General features: G+C 44.1%; 1 protein-coding gene across 1 annotated transcript; it reads left to right on the forward strand.

Moving 5' to 3' along the window:
* Positions 1–1,023: 1,023 nt before the first annotated feature.
* LOC129020133 (zinc finger protein 763) lies at positions 1,024–17,375 on the forward strand. The gene is made up of 4 exons (XM_054464054.2): positions 1,024–1,229; positions 14,212–14,338; positions 14,544–14,604; positions 15,295–17,375. The coding sequence occupies exons 1-4, from the start codon at positions 1,167–1,169 to the stop codon at positions 16,859–16,861; spliced, it is 1,818 nt and encodes a 605-aa protein (XP_054320029.2). The 5' UTR covers positions 1,024–1,166; the 3' UTR covers positions 16,862–17,375.
* The last annotated feature ends 1,940 nt before the right edge of the window (positions 17,376–19,315 follow it).

Here is a 19,315-nt window from a genome sequence, read left to right on the forward strand (position 1 = left end):
ATAAACAGGAGGAGAGCAGGGGTTTGAGGGTGTTTGTCTCATGGACTGATCAGTGGGATGAGAAATAGCTGAATAACCTGCAGGGGGCAGCAGAGCCCCAGGCCAGTGACTCCACGCTGAGGCCAGTGTGGTTCCTGCAAAGGAAGAGAGAGTTTCCCTGGGGTCTTCCCGGGTAGCCCGCCCTCCCCTACAAGTGGCCTCCAGCCGCTCAGAGCAGCTCCAGAAGGAGTGTGGATTCCGAGAAGCTGCAGAGCCCTGGAAAGCAGAAGACACGTGCAGACGCATTTGTGGGGTTCTGTCCTTTCTGGTGTTGTACTTCTGGAGCCTGGGGCTGTCTTCTGGGCAGGGTTTGGGGTTTGACATACATGGGGTCGCTGGGGTCAGAGTTATTTGTATATATAAAGAAAATGTGTGAAAATCAGGCTAGAGACACAATTGTTTGGTGGCGTCACCTGGATAAAGGGTTTATGAAGTTGACAGTTTATTTAGGTCCGAAGGTTAAATTAACCCCAGGTGAGAGTTTCCTGCTGGTGAAAATGAAGCTCTGCAAGGAGGGAGCATTTTCACACTGTGAGGAGTGGATGGGGGGGTGTGAGCAAGGCTTGGCCATGCCTCATCCCCAATTCCGGCCCGCTCAAGGACATGTGCCTCTCCTGGTGCAGTCGTGCCCGGCCTGGTCTCGGTTCCCCTGCTGCTGTGAGGCAGGAGATTGCTCCTGTGGACACTGAGCCTGAAATTCCCTGCACACTCCTGTGACCCCGTGCAGAACGAAGGAGCGGGGAAAATCCCTTGAGTGAGGAAGACGCTAGTGTTCTCTTATATCTGTAGCAAGTCTGGCTGAAATGCAAATATCCAATAACCAGAGTACAGGAAGCACCTCGCCCTTAGAGAAGCTGTGGCTAGAATCCGTCAAGTCAGTCTGGCTCTGCCGGGCCTGATACCCAAGGCTTCCGCTGTCACTCAGAAGTGAGGGGCGGGGCCTAGCATTCCATCCAATCAGAGGTGCTGGGACAGGGCCCTGCCCATTGTTTATCCAGGCACAGAGTGGGTCGCATTCCTGTCCTCACCTTTGTCCCTGCGCAGCTGGTGGTTGGTATCCGCTGTATCCATCCCCGAGAGGGACCTGGTGCCTCTACCCAGGTTTCTGTCGCTCTGTCTCCTGCGCTATGCCCTGCTGTAGTCACAGGAGCTGTAGAGAGGACCCCAGGACATCTGAAAGCCAGGAAATGGTGCGTGTGCATGGCCGGTTGTCCCGAGACGGGGTAGAGGCTGCCTGGAACCGACCGGAACCGGCTGCGGCGGGACCCGGGCCTCCCTGCGGGCGACTCCAGGGTCTGGGACCGAGTCCTGGAGCTGCTCGGCCCTCGGTCCCCTCGGCCGCTGGTTGGGGCTGGGCTGGCAACCGGGACCCCGATGTCCTGTCTTGTCGCCGCGCGGCGACTGCGGCCCCGCCCCGGAGCCCTCTCTGAGCAGTTCCGCGCCCGCAGCCCCGCGTCTCCCCAGATTGTGTGGAAGCCACGGGAGGGTCATGGGGGAAATCCCGACTCGGGTGTAGGGTTCGTGCGTGGGAAGAGCAGTGGTCTGTGGGGCCCCCAGTCCCCACTTTCTCCTGTTAAAAATTAAACTGAAGTACATTAACAATTAAAGAGTTCATTTGAGCAAACAGCAATTCAGTAATGAGAAACACCCAGTCCTGGCTTGTGGTTTGTCAACTGAAAAAGCCAAACAATGTAAAATAAAGTTTATTCGGAGCCAAATAGGAGAGACCTTGGCAAGGGAAACACAATCCCAAGAAGCCTATAGTGAGTGGTCCCATGGCGGCTCAAGACAGTTTGGTTTTATTCATTTCAGAGAGACAGGAATTGCAGGGAAAATCACGAATCAGTGCCTGGAAGGTGTAAGTTCCATTGGCAGAAAGGGCGGGACCTGTGGAAGGGGGGTTAGAAGGCACAGGTGGTTGAGGGATTCTGTAGGTGGCGGTTGGTTGAGAGTGTGAATCTTTGTCTAAAGTTTGGAGGAGGTAGGAAGGAATGCTGAAGGAAGGGGGTCTGTTATCTGCCACTTGATTCCATCCCAGCCAAAAAACAGACCTGTTTCTCGAGATTTTATGAATTCTAAGGCATGACTTACCCTTGCCTTGCGTGGCCTTAGGTCTTGTTTGTAATTTGGTATCTTCTTGCCACAAGGAGTCTGTTTTTCCAGTCTGATAATGTCTGTTTTTACATGAATGTGCGTCAGTTGCTGCATCTAAACTCCTAAAGGGAGAGGGTATAAGGAGACCTGTCTCACCTCCCATCCTGTCATACAGAGGCACTCAATTTTCAGGATTTTTTGGGGGTTCCCTTGGCCAAGAGCCAGTCACTTCACTTAGCTGGGAAGGTACTTTTTTTTGTTTTTGTTTGAGACAGAGTATCCTGTCGCCCAGGCTGGAGTACAATGGCTGGATCTCGGCTCACAGCAGCCTTTGCCTTCTGGGTTCAAGTGATTCTCCTGCCTCAGCCTCCTGAGTAGCTGGGATTACAGACACGCACCACCATGCCCGGCTAATTTTTGTATTTTTAGTAGAGATCGGGCTTCACCATGTTGGCCAGGCTGTGCTCGAACTCCTGACCTCAAGTGATCCACCTGCCTCGGCCTCCCAGAGTGCGGGGATTACAGATGTGAGCCACCTCGCCTGGCCGCAAGGTATGTTTTTAAGTTTGCAGGTTGAAGGCTGGGCTTTTATAAGGTACATGAGGAGACAAATGAGATAAATGCTTGATTGGTTGCAGAGATGCAGTTACCTTATTTGGACTTGTCACTCCGAAATAATCAAAAGGTTCAGATTTCAGTTGGAAGAGTTTATTCAAGCAGAAAGATAGCAATGGCCCAAACAGGAAAAACACAGACTCTAGAGAAAAGGACTCAGTCCTCCAAAATTGGAAGTTAAGTTCTGGCTTTATATTACCAGGAAAAGAGGTCCTCATCAGACCCCAAGAGGGTTCTTGGATCTCGCATAGGAAGGAATTCAAGACGAGTCGCAATGTACAGTGTGTAGAGAGTTTATTGAAAGCAATTCTGGGCCAGCATGATGGCTTAGGCCTGTAATTCAAGCACTTTGCAAGGCCCAGGCGGGAGGATCACTTGAGGTCAGGAGTTCGAGACCAGCCTGGGCAACTTAGTGAAACCCCCTCTCTTCCAAAAATAACAAAAATTAGCCGGGTGTGGTGGCCTGTGCCTGTAGTAGCAGGTACTTGGGAGACTTAAGTGGGAGAATCACTTGAACCTGGGAGGCAGAAGTTGCAGCCCAGCCGAGGACTCGCCACTGCACTCCAGTGTGGGTAACAGAGTGAGACCCCATCTCAAAAAACAAAAACAAAATAAACAAGAAAGAGTTGAAGACCAACCTGGCTAACACAGCAAGACCCTGTCTTTTTTTTTTTTTTGAGACGGAGTCTCGCTCTGTTGCCCAGGCTGGAGTGCAGTGGCGCAATCTCAGCTCACTGCAAGCTCCGCCTCCTGGGTTCACGCCATTCTCCTGCCTCAGCCTCCCAAGTAGCTGGGACTACAGGCACCCACCACCACGCTCGGCTAATTTTTTGTATTTTTAGTAGGGACGGGGTTTCACCGTGTTAGCCAGGATGGTCTCGATCTCCTGACCTCGTGATCCACCCGCCTCGGCCTCCCAAAGTGCTGGGATTACAGGCATGAGCCACCGTGTCCGGCCCCTGTCTCTATTAAAAAAAAAAGAAAGAAAAGGAAGGAAGGTTCTCTGTTACAGAGTAGGGCATCCTCATAAAGCAAGTGGAGGAATGTACTGTCTAAGTTTGTCTTATGTAGGGATCTTGTCTATGTAAAGACTAAACTAAGCTGTGCCTACGTTCATGTGGGCTGACAGAGTCACAAAATTTATTACTCTGTTGATTTAAAGAAAACAATCCTTTACCTTTTAGCACACAAGTGCATTAAAACATAACTATAATTATCTTGAAAGCACATACTATTATGAGTATTGGGACATCCGGATGTTCTGTTGTTGTGGGAGTGTAAGGATACTTGCAGGTATCTTCAGGCTGTTTTCTTAATGTCAAACATTTTATGACCATGGGTTGTGACTGGCACGGAGTGTTTCTTGTTAGTCTCAAGATGGAGCTGATTGGTCTTTCTCTGGCTCCCCTAGGCACTTGCTTCCCTGACACTTACATAGGCAAAAGGCAAATAAATATAACAGGATTACATTTTCCATAGAAGGCTGATGTATGAGGTACAATAATTTAATTTTTTTTTTCTTTGAGACAATGTCTTGCTCTGTGGCCCAGGCTGGAGCAGTGGTGCCGTCACGGCTTACTGCAGCCTTGACCTTCCCAGCTCAAGCACCTCAGCCTCCCCAGTAGCTGAGAGTACAGTTTCCCACCAGCACACCTGGCTAATTTTTTGTATTTTACAGAGGTGGGGTCTCGATATGTTGCTCAGGCTGGTCTCTAGCTCCTGGCCTCAAACAGTCCTCCTTCCTTGGCCTCCAAAAGTGCTGGGATTACAGACATGAGCAATTGCACATGGATAACAACTTAATTTGTAGTGGTTTGCTTTTTTCCCCCAGAGCTTGTTTTCTTCTCTTTCTAGCTGGTTTATATTTCCTTTTCAATTTAAAAAAGTGAATTTAATATTCTAGCTGAAGACAACATGATAGCCATGAAGTCTTCATGTGAGAAAGTTAAGAGGGAAATTAGTCTACTATAGAGATCAGTAGTAGAGAGGGGCCTGGCGGGATGGTTCACACCTGTAACCCCAGCACGTTGGGAGGCCGAGGCAGGTGGATGGCTTGATCTCAGGAGTTGAAGACCAGCCTGGGCAACAGAGTGAGACCCCATCTCAATTGTGAAAAATCATATTAAATTTAAAAAAATAGTGACAAGGGAAAGGGTCTTTCCTGTTTCCCTTCAGTCATTTACAACATTTTACAAAACACTATAGGTAAGAAAGAAGGCAAATCTGTAATCAGGGAAAGGAGGGTTCTAGCTGGCTATGTGAAAGCTGTGTGTCACATAACTCAACCCCATAATCACATTGCTTCAAGATGATTTAGAGATCCATCATTTTAAATCTTAGAATTACTTGGTTGTTTTTGCTTGTTTGTTTGTTTTGAGACAGGGTCTCACTCTGTCGGACAGGCTGGAGTGCAGCAGTGCGATCTCAGCTCACTGCAGCCTCTGCCTTCTGGGTTCAAGTAATTCTCTGGCCTCAGCCTTTCAAGTAGCTGGGATTACAGGTGTGTGCCACCACACTCGGCTAATTTTTCTATTTTTAGTAAAGACAGGGTTTTACCACGTTCACCAGGCTGGTCTCGAACTTCTGTCCTCAAGTGGTCCATCCACCTTGGCCTCCCAAAGTGGTGGGATTACAGGTGGGAGCCACTACACCGGGCCTGACTTACTTGTTCACGCAGCCTATATAGGTAGAAAATTTCTAGTTACGTAATCAGCGGTTAATTGGTAGATTGTGCCTGATTAAGCATAAATTTCATTTCCCTATACATTAGTAATTTTCACGAGTTGTATTTAAATATGATTTCAGGATCCTTAGGTAGGACCTTAGGACACTACACACAGTTTGGCCTCGTTGCTTCTTATTTAAATTTTTTCACATTCTCCAGGGCAACTGGTTTCCCCTTACATTTTCCAAATATATGGGATGCAGCGTCTCAAATCCTCCACCCTCATACCACAGCCTAACTCTTCAAGGGCTTGCAGTAAAATCTTTTTCTGAACATCTCATATGAGAGGAAAGCAGAGAATAACCGCTAGACATTTTCCCTTTCTGCCTCTCCTCCTTTTATCTTTCCTAGACACAGACACCTTATCAGGATGTCTTTGGGATGAGGTTCCTTTCTGGAAACTTTACAGGGTGATGTGTCTTCAGTACACCCTCCTATCTTTTCCTGGTTTTGGGTTTTAGAACTGCCTGGGGCTGCCTCAAGATCCCCACAACTGCCATGTCTCCTGGAGGGTCTCATGGGGTATCAGTGCCTTAGGGGAGTGGGACCTCCCATGGGAGCAGCTGAATGCCTTATGGTGGAGGAGATGCCTGGTATACTCTTCATCTACATAACCAATTCTTGGGGTGCTCAGCTTCTCTCTCCCAACTCCACTTTCCATTAATTGGAGACACATGGCTGTTCAGCCAATCGGATGTTGCTAATGAGGAAAAACAGAGATGATTCCTGTCCTCTGGATTGTCTCAACTGTGAAAAGAGAAATATCCCAAAAGACAAGGAAAGGCCACCCCAACAAGGATGTATTTAGCTGTCCCACAGGGAGGTGGTCACCAGAATGCAGCCAAGTAAGTCCTATATATGAGTTAACCACATGGAGGAACTGGGAGGAGGTGGAGAACTAGAAACTCTGTTCAGAGTTTGAGTAAAGTTTTCTTCTGTTATGACAACGTTAAATCCATAAAGAAAATGCATGCTAAGGTAACATATAAATATAATAACTCACTATAACAGGTAACTCTAGAATTAATTAAATTATTGTATATGGAGATGATAGGTAGTAGATTGATTATTCTCCTGTAGATAACCATTTGTCCCTGCTTTTTCTGTTAAGTGTTCACCACTTGTATCATTGGCTGACAATACCTGGTTTGTCATAGTTTCATGTTACCTTAAATAGATATCCAGACCAGGCGCAGTGGCTCACACACTTTGGGAGGCTGAGGCTGGCAGATCACCAAAGGTCAGGAGTTTGAGACCAGCCTGACCAATATAGTGAAACCCCATCTCTACTGAAAATACAGCATTAGCTGAGCGTGGCAGCACATGGCTGTAATCCCAGCTATGTGGGAGGCTGAGGCAGGAGAATCGCTTGAACCTGGGAGGTGGAGGTTGCAGTGAGCCGAGATCCCGCCTTTGCCCTCCAGCCTGGGCAAGAAGAGCGAAACCTCATTTCAAAAAATAAAACTAAAAAACTAGATGCCCTGGTCTCACAATTTGCTGTTTTCCATTGGTCTATCTTTCCATTTCTCTGTTAATACCATTTTCTCTTACTTAGTATAGACTTCAAAGCTGCAGTGTATAGTAGGGATATTGCTTCTCTATCTTAGTCATCTTGGGCTGCTATATCAAGTTACCATAGACTGGGTGACTTAAAGAATAAACATTTCTTTCTGGCAGTTCTTGAGGTTGTGAAGTTCATGTTCAGGGAGCTGGCAGATCTAGTGTCCGGTAAGGGCCCGCTTCCTGGTTTGCAGATGATCGTCTTCTTGTGGTTTCTTCACATGACAGAAAAGAGAGGAAGCCGGCTCTCCTGTGTCTTCTTATAAGAGCACTAATCTCATTCAGAAAGCATCTACCTTTATGCTCTCATCTAATCCTAATTAATTCCCAGAAATGTCAACTTCTAATACTATATTGGGGGGTAGGTTATTAATGTATGATTTTTTTAGAGTGATGCAAACATTCACTCCATAACACCCTCCAACAATATTCTATAGAACATCTTGGCTGTTCTTAGTCATTGTCTTCTATTTCAGTTTTTAGAAGTACTTTTTTCTTAATTTTAGTGAAAAAAACAAACTGCCTTATAAATTTCATGGAATAAAATGTAACTGTAGTCATATTTCAAAGAGGTTACATCATAGTGATATTTAATCTCCTTTTAAGGACATATGACATTTTTCCATTTATTGCATTTTATATTGATGTTTTTCAGTATAGGCTTTTTGCATAATAATCATTTTATATCCTTCCTGAGACTTTTTTGGACTTCAAGAAAATTAGTTTTAATAGAAATTTGTGGCCAGGCGCCGTGGCTCACGCCTCTAATCCCAACACTTTGGGAGGCCAATGTGGATGGATAGCCTCAGTTCAGGAGTTTGAGACCAGCCTGACAAACATGGAGAAACCCCATGTCTACTAAAAATACAAAATTAGCCAGGCGTGGTGGCGCAGGCCTGTAATCCCAGCTACTCAGGAGGCTGAGGCAGGAGAATCACTTGTACCCGGGAGACAGAGATTGCAGTGAGCCAAGATGGTGTCATTGCACTCCAGCCCAGGCAACAAGAGCAAAACTTTGTCTCAAAAAAAAAAAAAAAAGAAATTAGTCCAGCCTGGGTAACGTGGCAAACCTTGTCTATACAAAAACATACCTGGTCATTGTGATGTGTACCTGTAGTACCAGCTACTCAGGAGGCTGAGGTGGAAGGATCTGTTGAGCCTAGGAGTTTGAGGCTGCAGTGAGCTATGATTGCACCAGTAAACTCCAGCCTGGGCAACAGAATGAGCCTGAGACCCTGTTTCAAAAAAAAAAAGGGAAGAAAAGAAAAAAGAAAAAAATTAGTTTCAATAGAGTATGCTGTCTTTTAAAAATTACATTCAACAGGTTGTTGCTGATAATTGGAATTCACTGAGATTTATTTCTGTATAAAGTGTGCATTCTAGAAACTTAGTAAAAATATTACATATGCACAAAATACATAAAAGAATTGCACAATGAATCAAAATATTGATGGAGCCAGTATTGGGAATAAGATAATTGCCTTACTTTTTATACTTTCACAACCTGGGTATGCATCCCCATCAGTATATTTTATTTTTGCATGTTTTTATGCAAATGATAACCAATATGTGATATTTTATATCGGATTTTAACTCAGTTATGAACCTTACATGGAATGATAGTTAATTCACTTTCTTATTTCGTTGATTTTATTATTTAGAACAGTGGTTGTTTGCCCAAAACATTGAGCAGATAATCCACAGAGTTCCCACATTTTTCTTCCAAGCTCATAGTTCCCCCTGTTTTAAACATCTTGACTGGCCAGGTGCTGTGTCTTACATACCTGTAATCCTACCACTTAGGGAGGCTGAAGCAGGAGGATAGCTTGAACTCCAGTGTTGGAGGCCAGCCTAGGCAACATAACAAGACCCTGTCTCAAAAACAAAAAATTGTTTTAAACCATATTGTCTGTGTGTAGTGTATTCCACAATTGATGCAAGAATATATTACATGTGAACATGATGGAAATTGAAGAAACCAATATCATTATTACCTAAAGTCCATCTTTTACATGAAACTTCACTCTTTGTGTTCTGTGGTTTAAGACAACTACGTGTGTCATGTATCCACCATCACAGTCTTATACAGAAGCGTTTCACTGCCCTCAAAATCCCCTGTGCTCTTCCCAATCATAGCTCTCCCCTCCCTCATTTGCCACCCCTATTTATCCCTGGAAACAAATGGTGATGTTCCTTCCTCTAGTGTTTTGCATTTTCCAGAATATCACATATTTGGAATGATGCTGTAAGTGGCCATTTCAGACTTGCTTCTTTCATGTGAAAATATGCATTGAAGGTCTCTCGATACCTTTGTTGCTTGATGACTCATTTATTTTTTATTTTTATTTATCTAAAAAAATTTTTGTTTTGTGAGAGATGGGGTCTCAAACTCCTCAGCTCAGGTGATTCTCCCGCCTCAGCTTCCCAAAGTGCCTGGATTCCACTTGTGAGCCACCATGTCTGGCCACTCATTTTCTTTCATCACTAACATTCCATTGTATGGGTGTTACCATAGTTTGTTTCTTTATTCACCTATTGAAAGGCTCATCCTGAGCCTGGTGTGATGCCTCATCCCTGAATTCCCAGCATATGGGAGACTGAAGTGAGAAGATTGCTCGAGGCCAGCAGTTAGAGACCAGCCTGGTAGATACAGTGAGAAACCTCGTTAATTTTTTTTTTTTTTTTTTAAAGACTCACCTTGTTTGATTCTGGTTTTTGGCAGTTATGAGTAAGGCTGCTAAAAATGTTTGTGGGAGGACTTTTGTGTGAACATCAGTTTTCAGTTCATTTAGGTTAATATGTAGGAATGAGACTTCTGAATCAGTAAGACCATGCTTATTTTCTTCAGAGCTCCACAGACTGTCTTCCAAATTGGCTGTAGAATTTTCCATTCATATCCATAGTGAAGGAGAGTTCACTGTCTCCAGCATTTGGAAGTGTCAGTGTTTGGGATTTAGGCTACCCCACCAGGTGTTTGCTGGTGCCTCATTGTTTTCTTTCTTTCTTTTTTTTTTCTTTGGAGATGGAGTTTTGTGTCTAGTTCTTGTTACCTAGGCTGGAGTGCAATGGCATGATCTCAGCTCACTGCAGCCTCTGCCTCCTGGGTTGAAGCAATTCTCCTGACTCAGCCTCCCAAATAGCTGGGATTACAGGCGTGGGCCTCCACTCCTGGCAAATTTTTGTATTATTAGTAGAGACGAGATTTTACCATGTTGGCCAGGGTGGTCTCAAACTCCTGACCTCAGGTGATCCACCCGCCTTGGCCTCCCAAAATGCTTGATTATAGGCGTGAGCCACTGCCCCCGGCCTGTTTTCATTTACTCTTTAATAACATGCAATGTTGAGCATCCCGTCATATGTTTGTTTGACATAATTACATTTTTTAGGGGGAGGTATAGTTGGAAATATTTTGCCTTTTTTTTTCGGGGGGGATGGAATCTGGCTCTGTCGCCCAGGCTGGAGTGCAGGGGCACTCCTGCCCTTGGTAATCCACTCGCCTCAGCCTCCTTAAGTGCTGGGATTACAGGCATGAGCCACTGCACCCAGTCTTTTGCTTCTTTTTTGATTGGTTGATTTTTTTTCTTATAGGATTTTGAGTTCTTCCTACCATTTGGGTACCAGTCCTTGATCAGACAGGTGTCCTGCAAATATTTGTCCCAGTCTGCCACCTGTCTTTTTATTCTGTTGAGTTTTTTCCAAAACAGTTTTATTTTGAATGAAGTCCAATTTATTGATTTTCTCATTCACAGATCATGCTTTTTGTGTGTGTGAAACCTTATTGCCAAATCCAAGGTTGTCTTGGTTTTCACAACTGTTATGTTCTAGAAGTTGTGAGTTTTGCATTTTCCATTTAAGTAAATGATTCATCAGGAGGTAGTTTTTAAAAAGGTGAAGTTCTGTGTCTAGTTCATTTGTTTGCATTTGCTAATCCAGGTGTTTCAGTACCATTTGTTTTTCGCCAGCGTGCCTGACTAATGTTTTGTTTTATTATGGAGACGGGGTCTCCCTGTGTTGCCCAGGCTGGTCTCGAACTGTTGGGCTCAAATGATCTTTCCGCCTTGGCCTCTGGTTTTACGTTTTTAATACATGTCTTTGTAGTAGATTTTTCTATGTTCCTAGTGCCTTTCTTATCTTATGGAATCTTCTCTGGTATATTTAGTTTATTGAGTGTTTTTAATCATGAGGAAATATTAACCCATTTATGCTGGAGGTTTCAACTTTTTGAATTGCAGACATGTGAAAAATCAGACTTTGGCGATGACCTTGAGCAGTAGGATATAAATAATTCCCACATGCTTAGCGTTCCAAAAATGGAACACTAGGCATAAGTAGGTTAAGGCTTGTCACATGCCTTTTCTGCCTCTCTTAGGACATTCTTGTGGTTTTTTGTGTTTTGTTTTGAGATGGAGTCTCACTCTGTCACCCAGGCTAGAGTGCAGTGGCACGATCTCGGCTCATTGCAACCTCCGCCTCCCAGGTTCAAACAATTCTCCCACCTCAGCCCCCCAAGTAACTGGGACTACAGGCACACGCCACCACACCTAGTTAATTTTTGTATTTTTAGTGGAGATAGAGTTACACCATGTTGGCCAGGCTGATCTCAAACTGCTGACGTCAAGTGACACACCTGCCTCGGCCTCCCAAAGTGCTGAGATTACAGGCATGAGCCACCACACCTGGCTGCTACCATGATTGATTTTCATTACTTACTGTGAAACAAAACTTAAAACCTAACAGCTTAAGGAATTTTACATACACAGTTGAGATAGTTGGAGAAATCTACATAAGTTCTCTAAGATCAATTCTATTGTATTCTGCCTTTTGCAATTATCCTGATGTTTCCTGCACGTCATAGTACGGGCCAAGATGTTATTTTCTTTTTTTTTTTTCGTTGAGATGGAGTTTTACTCTTGTTGCTCAGGCTGGAGTGCAATGGTGGAATCTAGGCTCACCACAACCTCCGCCTCCCGGGTTCAAGCGATTCTCCTGCCTCAGTTCTCCCGAGTAGCTGAGATAAAACGCATGTGCCACCACGCCTGGCAAATTGTGTATTTTTAGTAAAGATGGGGTTTCTCCACGTTGGTCAGGCTGGTCTCGAACTCCCAACCTCAGGTGATTTCCGCCCCACCCCCACTGCGCAAAGTTCTGGGATTACAGGTATGAGCCACCGCGACCAGCCAAGATGTTATTGATGTTTTTTTTTTGTTTTGTTTTGTTTTTTTATTTTTTGAGATGGAGTCTTGCTCTGTCACTCAGGCTAGTGGCGCTAGTGCAGTGGCACAATCTCGGCTCACTGCAATCTCCTCCTCCCGGGTTCAAGTGATTCTCCTGCCTCATCCTCCCGAGTAGCTGGGATTACAGGACCCCGCCACCGCACACGGCTAATTGTTGTATTTTTTAGTAGAGACGGGGTTTCACCATCTTGGCCAGGCTGGTCTCAAACTCCTTACCTCATGATCCACCCGCCTCTACTTCCCAAAGTGCTGAGATTACAGGCGTGAGCCACCGCCCCAGCCAAGATGTTATTTTCTTTTTTCTTTTTTTTTTTTTTTTTTTTTGAGACGTAAGTCTTGCTCTGTCGCCCAGGCTGGAGTGCAGTGGCGCAATCTCGGCTCACTGCAAGCTCCGCTTCCCAGGTTCATGCCATTCTCCTGCTTCAGCCTCCTGAGTAGCTGAGACTACAGGCAGCCGCCACTGCACCCAGCTAATTTTTCGTATTTTTAGTAGAGACGGGGTTTCACCGTGGTCTCGATCTCCTGACTTCATGATCCGCCCGCCTCGGCCTACCAAGGTGTTGGGATTACAGGTGTGAGCCACCGCGCTCGGCCTTTAAGATGTTACTTTCTAAGACTAAATAATATCCCATTGTATATGTATGCTTACCACATTTTGTTTATCCATTCAGTCATCAGTGGATATGTGGGTGGCTGCACTGCTCATTACTGCCACCCCAGGAAGGTTGTATAGTGGTTAAATCTATGCTTATTACACCTGGATATATACACCTGGATATAAACCAGGAGTTTCTTGTTTGCCCTCTTGTGTACTTACAGTGCCAGGTTTTTCTTAGGAATGTCCCATCTGCCCTTGTTACCAGCATCTATCTAGCTACACTCTGACAGGATAACTGCAAACTGAATGATTCCTGGGCATCATAATGGATGTTTCTTTCAACTTAGGTGTCTCCCCTCCTCTCTGCTTATATCTAGCATGCCTGATTTGGGTGGTCCCTGGGGTGTGGGATTTCCCAGGGGCTCTCCCTCCTGCTCTTGGGTAGCTATCTGCCTTCTCTAACAGTGTCATCAAAGATTACACTTTGGGAACAGGCATTTTCAAGGATACACAGCCTCAGGACTGCTAATGTTAACATTTTTCTGCATATTAATTCATAGGACTCTATTATGACAGGTGCTACAGTCCCACAGACCAAAGAGACATTAGGGACAGCCCAGGCAACTTCCTTTTCTCCCTAGATTCAGTGAATGCACACATTTTCCCAACCTACTGTTGCTTTATCCCTTGTTCAGTTCTAGCATCACAATTGCTTTATGAACTAGCCAAGCATGGTGGCACATGCTTGTGGTCTCAGCTACTCAGGAGGTTGAGTCATAAGAATTGCATGAACTCAGGAGGAAGAGGTTATAGTGAGCCAATATCGTGCCACTACACTCCAGCCTGGGCAGCAGAACGAGACTCTGTCTCAAAAAAAAAAAAAAAAAATTGCAGGCCGGGCGCAGTGGCTCACGCCTATAATTTCAGCACTTTGGGAGGCCGAGGCGGGCAGATCACCTGAGATTGGGAGATCAAGACCAGCCTGACCAACATGGAGAAACCCTGTCTCTACTAAAAATACAAAATTAGCCGGGTGTGGTGGCACATGCCTGTAATCCCAGCTACTTGGGAGGCTGAGGCAGGAGAATCACTTGAACGCCAGTGGTGAGCCAAGATCACACCATTACACTCCACCCTGAGCAACAAGTTGTTGTTTTGAAAATCCATCTCAAAACAACAACAACAAAAATGCTTTATGGAAGAAATTATAGAAAGAGAGAAAGGGATGTGATGACCAAAGCAGGGAATAAGTGTTTGGAGTCCACGGCAACTTCTTGGGAATAGAGTCTAGGCCCCCAGTGCTGTCACTCTCACCCATCCTCCTCTACACATGTGAGATGTTTCAGGACCCAGTGGCCTTTGAGGATGTTGCTGTGAAGTTCACCCAGGAGGAGTGGGCTTTGCTGGATATTTCCCAGAGGAAGCTCTACAGGGAACTGATGCTGGAAACTTTCAGGAACCTGACCTCTATAGGTAAGGATGACATATTCCTTCCCTCAGTCCATTACTGAACCAGTGTTTCTAGCTCATCAATGCTGTTGAGTGATTTAGAACATAGACAGGAAATACTTTGATGAATAAATGAGGTATGGCTGCAGTAAATCATAGACATAGAATCTAATAATTTTTTCACAGTTTTATATTGCTTCAGGACTATTTTTCTGTGTCTGTATTTTAGGGAAAAAGTGGAAAGACCAGAACATTGAGTATGAGTACAAAAACCCCAGAAGAAGCTTCAGGTAATTGGCACTTACAAGACAAAGCAGTGTCTCTCTGCACAATCTTAGAATATGAGAATATGTTGAAGAGAAGTAAAACAAAGAACTAAGTCCAGTATCAAATTCATTTCTTCTTAGAATATTTTCTCAAAATCATATATTTACATGTGACTAAGTCTGAGGGCTCACTCCTGTAATCCCAATCCTTTGAGAAGTGGAGATAGGAGGATAGCTTGAGGCCAGCAGTTCAAGAACAGCCTGTGCAACATAATGAGACCACAAATCAACAACAGCAAAAAATTAGCTGGGCATTGTGGTATGCATCGGTAGTCCCAGCTACTCAGGAGGCTGAATCAGAAGGATCACTCGATCCCCCAGGAGTTAAAGGCTGCGGTAAGCAATGATAATATCACTGCACTCCAGGATGGTCACAGGACGAAACCCTGACTCATAAGAAAAATCACACAGAGTATTTAGTACTTGTAAAATAGTTTACATGGGATAGTATTAAGCCCCTTATGAATATTTTTTTAAACAATAGGTATGACTCTGTAACCTTGTAGAACATGTTGTCCATTTACCTTCAAACAATTCAGCCAGGGCAGAAAGCCTACACTTTGATGGACCATGTTAAAAATGCAAGTGCAATACTTGTTGATTAATATAAAATTACTCATAAACCCTTCATAATGTGCTTCTCACTTTTGACAGGAGTCTCATAGAAGGGAATGTCAATGAAATTAAAGAAGACAGTCATTGTGGAGAAACTTTTACCCAGGTTCCAGATGACAGGCTGAACTTCCAGGAGAAGAAAGCTTCTCCTGAAGTAAAATCATGTGACAACTTTGTGTGTGGAGAAGTTGGCGTAGGTAACTCATCTTTTAATATGAACATCAGAGGTGATATTGGACACAAGGCATACGAGTATCAGGACTATGCACCAAAGCCATATAAGTGTCAACAACCTAAGAAAGCCTTCAGATATCGCCCCTCCTTTAGAACACAAGAAAGGAATCACACCGGAGAGAAACCCTACACTTGTAAAGAATGTGGAAAAACCTTTATTTCCCATTCAGGCATTCGAAGACACATAGTAATGCACAGTAGGGATGGACCTTATAAATGTAAGTTTTGTGGGAAAGCCTTCCATTGTCTCAGATTATATCTTATCCATGAAAGAACTCACATTGGAGAGAACCCGTATGAATGCAAACAATGTGGTAAATCCTTTAGTTATTCTGCTACCCTTCAAGTACATGAAAGAACTCACACTGTAGAAAAGCCTTATGAATGTCAGCAATGTGGGAAAGCATTCCATAATTCCAGTTCCTTTCAAGCACATAAAAGAACCTACACTGGGGCAAAGCCGTATGAATGTAAACAGTGTGGCAAATCCTTCTGTTGGTGTCATTCCTTTCAAATACATGAAAGAACTCACACTGGGGAGAAGCCCTATGAATGTAGCAAATGTAATAAAGCATTCCATAGTCACAGATCCTATCTTAGACATAAAAGGAGTCACACGGGAGAGAAGCCTTATCAATGTAAGAAATGTAGAAAAGCATTCACGTATCCCAGTTCCCTTCGCAGACATGAAAGGACCCACTCTGTGAAAAAACCTTATGAATGTAAGCAATGTGGGAAAGCATTATCTTATCTTATAAGTTTTCAAACACACCTAAGAATGCACTCTGGAGAAAGACCTTATAAATGTAAGACATGTGGGAAAGGCTTTTATTCTCCCAAGTCATTTCAAAGACATGAAAAAACTCACACTGGAGAGAAACCCTATGAATGCAAGCAATGTGGTAAAGCCTTCAGTAGTTCCAGTTCCTTTCGGTACCATGAAAGGACTCACACTGGAGAGAAACCCTATGAGTGTAAGCAATGTGGGAAAGCCTTCAGATCTGCCCCACACCTTCGAATGCATGGTAGGACTCACACTGGAGAGAAACCCTATGAGTGTAAGGAATGTGGGAAAGCCTTCAGATCTGCCAAGAACCTTCGAATTCATGAAAGGACACAAACACACATAAGAATGCACTCTGTAGAAAGACCTTATAAATGTAAGATATGTGGAAAAGGCTTTTATTCTGCCAAGTCATTTCAAATACATGAAAAATCTTACACTGGAGAGAAACCCTATGAGTGTAAGCAATGTGGTAAAGCCTTTGTTTCTTTCACTTCCTTTCAATATCATGAAAGGACTCACACTGGAGAGAAACCCTATGAGTGTAAGCAATGTGGAAAAGCCTTCAGATCTACCTCACACCTTTGAAAGCATGGTAGGACTCACACTGGATAGAAACCGAGGCAGGCCAAAGCAGGTGAATCACCTGAGGTCAGGAGTTCAAGACCGGCCTGACCAATATGATGAAACCCCTGTCTCTACTAAAAATACAAAAATTGGCCAGGTGTGGTGGGCTGTTCCTGTAATCCTAGCTAGTTGGGAGGCTGGCACAGGAGAATCGCTTGAATCTGGGGGGCAGAGGTTGCAGTGAGCCGAGATCATGCCATTGCACTCCAGCCTGGGCAACAGGAGCAAAACTCCGTCTCAAAAAAAAAAAAAAAGAGACTTGGCCTTGTGGTGAGGGGATGTCAGCTCTAGACTCCTGGACCTGTTTTTGCCTTACTTATTCTCTAAAGACTAAAATATTTCCTAAAATTTATGGGCGCTGTTTACCAGAAAGTACCTTAGTTAAAACATAGAAGTTCATTTATGCCTTATAAAGCTTTTTTTTTCAGGTTGGTTTAGTGAGTCACAGGAAGCTAATAAATTTGTGTAATTGTCTAAGTACGGCCTTTTCTTTCTCTGATAATGTGCTGTTGATACTAACTTGTCAACAGCCTGCTTATTTCAGACGTGTAAAGTTAATTGCAACATGGAAAAGTCACTTTTATATATTATGCAATGGCATGGAAAAATTCATTTTCATTAAGGTTCCAATGAAGCTGCTCTTCAGAAACGCTTATTTAAAACTCCCTAAGGTCAAAGTCCAGGCATCACAGAATGCAGCATCAATCACTGACCAAACCCTGTCTGTGTGTGGAGGTGACATACCCAGTCTCAGATAATGTATCCACATCAGTGAAGGGTGGAATCATTGATTGTCAGATCACACAGCATGACTCACAGCAGGGAAGACAGGGCGGTGACAGAGGTGGGGGCACCTGAGCAGGTATGGTGGCTCACACCTGTAATCTTAGCACTTTGGGAGGCCGAGGAGGGTGGATCACTTGAGGTCAGGAGTTCAAGACCAGCCTGGCCAACATGGTGAAACCTTAAAAAATAGATAAATTAGTTGGGCATCATTGTGTATCCCTGTAATCCCACATACTCAGGAGGCTGAGGCAGGAGAATCGCTTGAGCGTGGGAGGCGGTTGGTACACTGAACTGAGATCACACCATTGCACTCTCCAACCTAGTCGACAGAGCGAGACTCTGTCTCAAAATGAAAAAAACAAGAGTTGGGTGCACCTGAATCCAGCCCTGCCTTATCCTCCCTTGAAGGCCAAATACACCCTGACACTTTTCACCAAAGAGTAGAAACAACACCATCCACTTGACCCCAAATGGGACTTTCCACAGGATGCAAACACAGTGTTGGAATGGCCAATGACAGTGACAATGAAAGTGCAGGCTGAGGGTGATGAACAGGACACACTGGAGAGCCTGACATCGGCCTAGACTATGGGGGTGTCTTGATGCTTCACAAAGAGCCCAAGGAGCACCCCAAAGAGGACACTGGAGCACAGGCCCAAAGGGTGTTCATATGCCAGGAAGGCCACTAATTTTAGAAGGCAGTGATGTTGGTGCCTGTTTAAGTCCAGATGCTTTATAACTTATGCTTTTCTGCATCCGCTTAGACAAAGAAATCTGCAATTTTTGAGTTTCAGTATTTAGAAGTAAGTTATTTTAGCAGTCTACACATTTGTGGTTTATTCTGAGCTAACTTCAGACACACAGCTACAGATAGGGAATATCATGAGTATTTCCAAGGCTGAAACTCTTCATGAAGTCAGTGGGACTCTCTCATGGGAGGGTTTTAAGACCCACAATCAAAAAGGTGGGGAAACATTAGAGTGGAAGGAGGGCAGCAGAAGGTCAGGGGCCTTCCCCAGAGGCCTAACATACCCAACATTACCCTGGATGAAAACCAATACATACCATAACACCACACTCTCTCCAATGTTTCACAGACAAAGTGAAATGTATTCAAAGCTAAGCTTCCAGAATTCCACTTTACACAATAAGGTTTTAATATCACTCTGTGTTGATGTTAGGCAATCACTAAATAGCATTTTCTGGTTATATATGGAAAATACCTTGATTTCTGGGATATGAAAATGCTCATTTTTAGATATGCTTGTTTTTGAACTTTTTTTAATAAAACAAGGTGAGAAAACAGGAAAAAAATTTTCAGATCAAGGAACTTAGGCGAATTAATAGGAGAAAAGTCATACAAATTTATTTAACATGTATATATGGGAGCCTTCAGAATGAAGACCCACCCAGCAATAAGACAAAAAAGCTTACATACCATTCTGAGGCCAGGAAAAATGCAGACTTGGCATGGCCAAAAAAATTCCAGGTTTGGGGGGGAAGTCATTTTTAATGGCAAGACAGATTATGCTATAGGAAAAGAAGAAGCTTGGCTAGCAAAGGAGACCTTGTTATGTAGATGAGAGAATAGATGGGAAATGCTGCTTTTCAGACTTTTATTTAGAATTT

The sequence above is a fragment of the Pongo pygmaeus genome, chromosome 20 (genome assembly GCF_028885625.2).
Source record: "Pongo pygmaeus isolate AG05252 chromosome 20, NHGRI_mPonPyg2-v2.0_pri, whole genome shotgun sequence".
NCBI classification, from domain to species: Eukaryota; Metazoa; Chordata; class Mammalia; order Primates; family Hominidae; genus Pongo; species Pongo pygmaeus.

Excerpts from the sequence above, each read along its gene's own strand:
- LOC129020133 (XM_054464054.2), top strand. The coding sequence starts at position 1,167 with ATGCCCTGCTGTAGTCACAGGAGCTGTAGAGAGGACCCCAGGACATCT. Across the intron at positions 14,339-14,543 it reads CAGGAACCTGACCTCTATAG|GGAAAAAGTGGAAAGACCAG; the intron begins GTAAGGATGACA and ends TCTGTATTTTAG. Across the intron at positions 14,605-15,294 it reads AACCCCAGAAGAAGCTTCAG|GAGTCTCATAGAAGGGAATG; the intron begins GTAATTGGCACT and ends CACTTTTGACAG.